The sequence below is a fragment of the Suncus etruscus genome, chromosome 1 (genome assembly GCF_024139225.1).
Source record: "Suncus etruscus isolate mSunEtr1 chromosome 1, mSunEtr1.pri.cur, whole genome shotgun sequence".
NCBI lineage: Eukaryota > Metazoa > Chordata > Mammalia > Eulipotyphla > Soricidae > Suncus > Suncus etruscus.
This window is the reverse complement of record NC_064848.1, coordinates 188,211,271-188,214,537: the sequence shown is the minus strand read 5'-3', so window position 1 is coordinate 188,214,537 and position 3,267 is coordinate 188,211,271. Positions and strand designations below refer to the sequence as shown.

Genomic DNA, 3,267 nt, shown 5'->3' with positions numbered 1-3,267 from the left:
AGTTTCTAATGCCTCTAGTGTTCAGTGTTCTCTGAGTGTCTTTTCTGCAAACCTGCTTACTCAATGCATGAAGAATCAGGGGTAGGAGGCATCCATCATTTACATGCATTCCCTGAATAGTAGTGTCAGAGCTAAGTATTAAACCTACAGCTGTATGACTCCAGACCCTGCACTTTTTTTTTCTTGGCTTTGGGGTCACATCTGGCAGTGCTCAGGGATTACTCCTGGCTCTACACTCAGAAATCACTCCTGGCAGGCTTGGGGGACCCGGGATTCAAACCACTATCCTGTATGCAAGTCAGATGCCCTACCTCCATGCTAACTCTCTGGCCCCCAGGTCCTCCACTTTTAACCATAGACACCTCATCTTTTTTTTAACCAATATACATTTTTCAAGAACATGTTTCCTACTTGATGTTTTATAAGCTTAATATTAAAGAAAATGAACAACCAAATGGAATCTTCCCTCTGGCCAAGAGAAAGTAAAGAGTCAAGGAGAGGCAGAAGTGCTAGGCGCTCCCGCGGCTCTGTGTCTTGCTTCAACAGTGTTTGGACGGAACAGACCCGGGGACGCCCCACCGAGCCCTCCACCTTCCTTTTCCAGCCTTTATTATTTTCAGTTGCAAACTTCGGGACCAACACCTCGGCCACCCTCTTCCCACCGGGACCACCCAGCGTCGATTTTTGAGGCTCCAGCTGTCACTGCCGACCAAGCCCAGCCATGAGCTCCCAGATCCGCCAGAATTATTCCACCGACGTGGAGGCCGCCGTCAACCGCCTGGTGAACATGCACCTGCGGGCCTCCTACACCTACATCTCTCTGGGCTTCTATTTCAGCCGCGACGATGTGGCCCTGGAGGGCGTAGGCCACTTCTTCCGCGAGTTGGCGGAGGAGAAGCGCGAGGGCGCCGAGCGCCTCCTTAAGATGCAAAACCAGCGCGGCGGCCGCGCCCTCTTCCTGGACGTGCAGAAACCTTCCCGGGATGAGTGGGGTAAAACGCAGGATGCCATGGAAGCTGCCCTGGTCCTGGAGAAGGAGCTGAACCAGACCCTGTTGGATCTGCATGCCTTGGGCTCTGCTCGCGCTGACCCCCACCTCTGTGACTTCCTGGAGAGCCATTTCCTGGACGAGGAGGTGAAGCTGATCAAGAAGATGGGCGACCACCTGACCAACATCCGCAGGCTGGCGAACCCCCAGGCCGGTCTGGGCGAGTACCTCTTCGAAAGGCTTACCCTCAAACACGACTAGGAGCATCGGAACCCCTGTGGCCTTTGACCTTCCTGAGTGGTGCCCGTGGTCTGGCCTGAGTCCTCTCGGCTGTTTCCAGAGCAGCCTCTGAAGTGTGGACCAAATCACCAATAAAGTTCTTGCAGCAAAAAAAAAAAAAGAGTCAAGGAGAAAATAAGAGTCAGAGTGAAGACAAGAAGGTGAAAGGTAGACAGGTCAGTGGACTGGGGCCTAACAAAATCATACAGGACTGGCTTTCACCTATGCAAAAGAAATAGGATAAATTCAAGTATTCCAGGGGAAAAGCCGTAAGACCAGTTATTGTATCCTAAACTTCAATTACAAGGCTCCTAAAACTCCTAAACTCTAATAACACATGGCATGTTTTGATAACTCCCTTAGAATAGTAATAGCACCATCTTAAAAAATACATAATTCTAACCAATTTTATTTACTTTATTTACTAACATATATACATTTAATAATAGCACTCCAGAGCACTTTTATGTGTAAGATAGGGATTATCTCATTTAACCCCACAATAATTCCTCCAATTAGGGGTCAACATTAATCTCAGTTCACTGTGATAGAAACTGAGACCTGAGTGACTAAACTGCAGATGGCAGAAGCATAATCTTAGAGATAGTAAGAAGAACATTTATCAGCATAAATTTGGAAAGAGCTTTACAAGGACTCTGTTTTATAATATGTAAACCCATGAAGTATATGTTTTAAGCCAAGATTTAACCTATGCCTGTGATTCCTGACACAACATAATTAGTTTCTCTCCAAAGCTCTGGGATCATAACTGAGGCTGGAAAGGAGGTGCTTGCAATCAGTCCTTTCTTGGCCCCATGCATCCATGCACACACTGAGGTGAATACTCAAATACGTATATTACATTACATATATATTGCATAACTTGTGTATGTGGTCTGCATACAAATTAAAAAGCATAGTGGTGTGCATTAACTCATTTCCACCCCACAACAAACCTATTAATTACAGGGAAGATTGATATTAGTTCCATTTGAATGATAAGAAAATTACGACCAGCACGATGAAGACCACCTACTAGGTTAATAACATGGCAGGTAATTTTTATCCCCAACCCAAGGTCCTTTCCACTAATTTTCACCACAAGATAGTAAAAAGGTAGAGCAACACCAATGCAATCTTTAAACAGGGCATGAGGGAAGCTTTGAAAGTGGAAAATGGAAAGAAACCATCGTTTCTTTTTTTTCCCTCCCCCCCCCCGAAACCATTGTTTCTAACCAAAAGAAAAGAAAATGAAAAAATAAAATTTTCAAGCTACAAACCAAATCATAAATAATATGCAGGTTAGGAAAATGTTATCCACATATATGGAACACAATCACCTAGAAATAAATCTATAATACGTCATGATGCATGATACATGATATCACAGGAATATATGGATCAACTATGGAACCAACAGGTACATAGGACTGGTTCCTGGCACCTTTGCCATTGTCTCTGGACCACCTTAGTCACACATACACCTCTCTTTACTGATTTAGTTCTTTGATTTATAAAAAGAGACCATCACAGAAGTTATGTATCTAAAACCAAGAGTTGAACAAAAAATACATTAGCAAAATGTGTAATTAGATTCTGTCTAGGAGCTGGAGAAATAGTATAGGATTGAAGCACTTGTCTTATAAATAGCTAACTCCAATTTGATCTTTGATATCCCATATGATTTCCTTTACCCAATAGAATTGATCCCTGAGCACAGAACCAAGAGTAAGCCTTGAGACCTGCCAGGAATAACCCCAAAACAAAACAAAACAAAATTCTGCCTCTAGCAAGTAGATTAGAATATGTCTCATGTAGGTACAGTTTAAAGTGGCATAATAAAAATTGCTGAAAGAATTAACATCACATATATTATAGTGTTGTAATAATAACAAGTTGGCTTTTTTTTCAAATATTTTCTTTTGGTGGCAAAAAATTAACCCTGAATTAATATGCCACTGTTCTATTATCCTGTATCAACTATGAATGCAGTTTTCTCT

General features: G+C 42.9%; 1 protein-coding gene across 1 annotated transcript; it reads left to right on the top strand.

Moving 5' to 3' along the window:
• The first annotated feature begins 505 nt into the window (after positions 1–505).
• Positions 506–1,388, top strand: LOC126019534 (ferritin light chain-like). Its single transcript, XM_049781400.1, has one exon. It carries the CDS (start codon positions 722–724, stop codon positions 1,247–1,249), a length of 528 nt encoding a protein of 175 aa, XP_049637357.1. The 5' UTR covers positions 506–721; the 3' UTR covers positions 1,250–1,388.
• Positions 1,389–3,267: the final 1,879 nt, after the last annotated feature.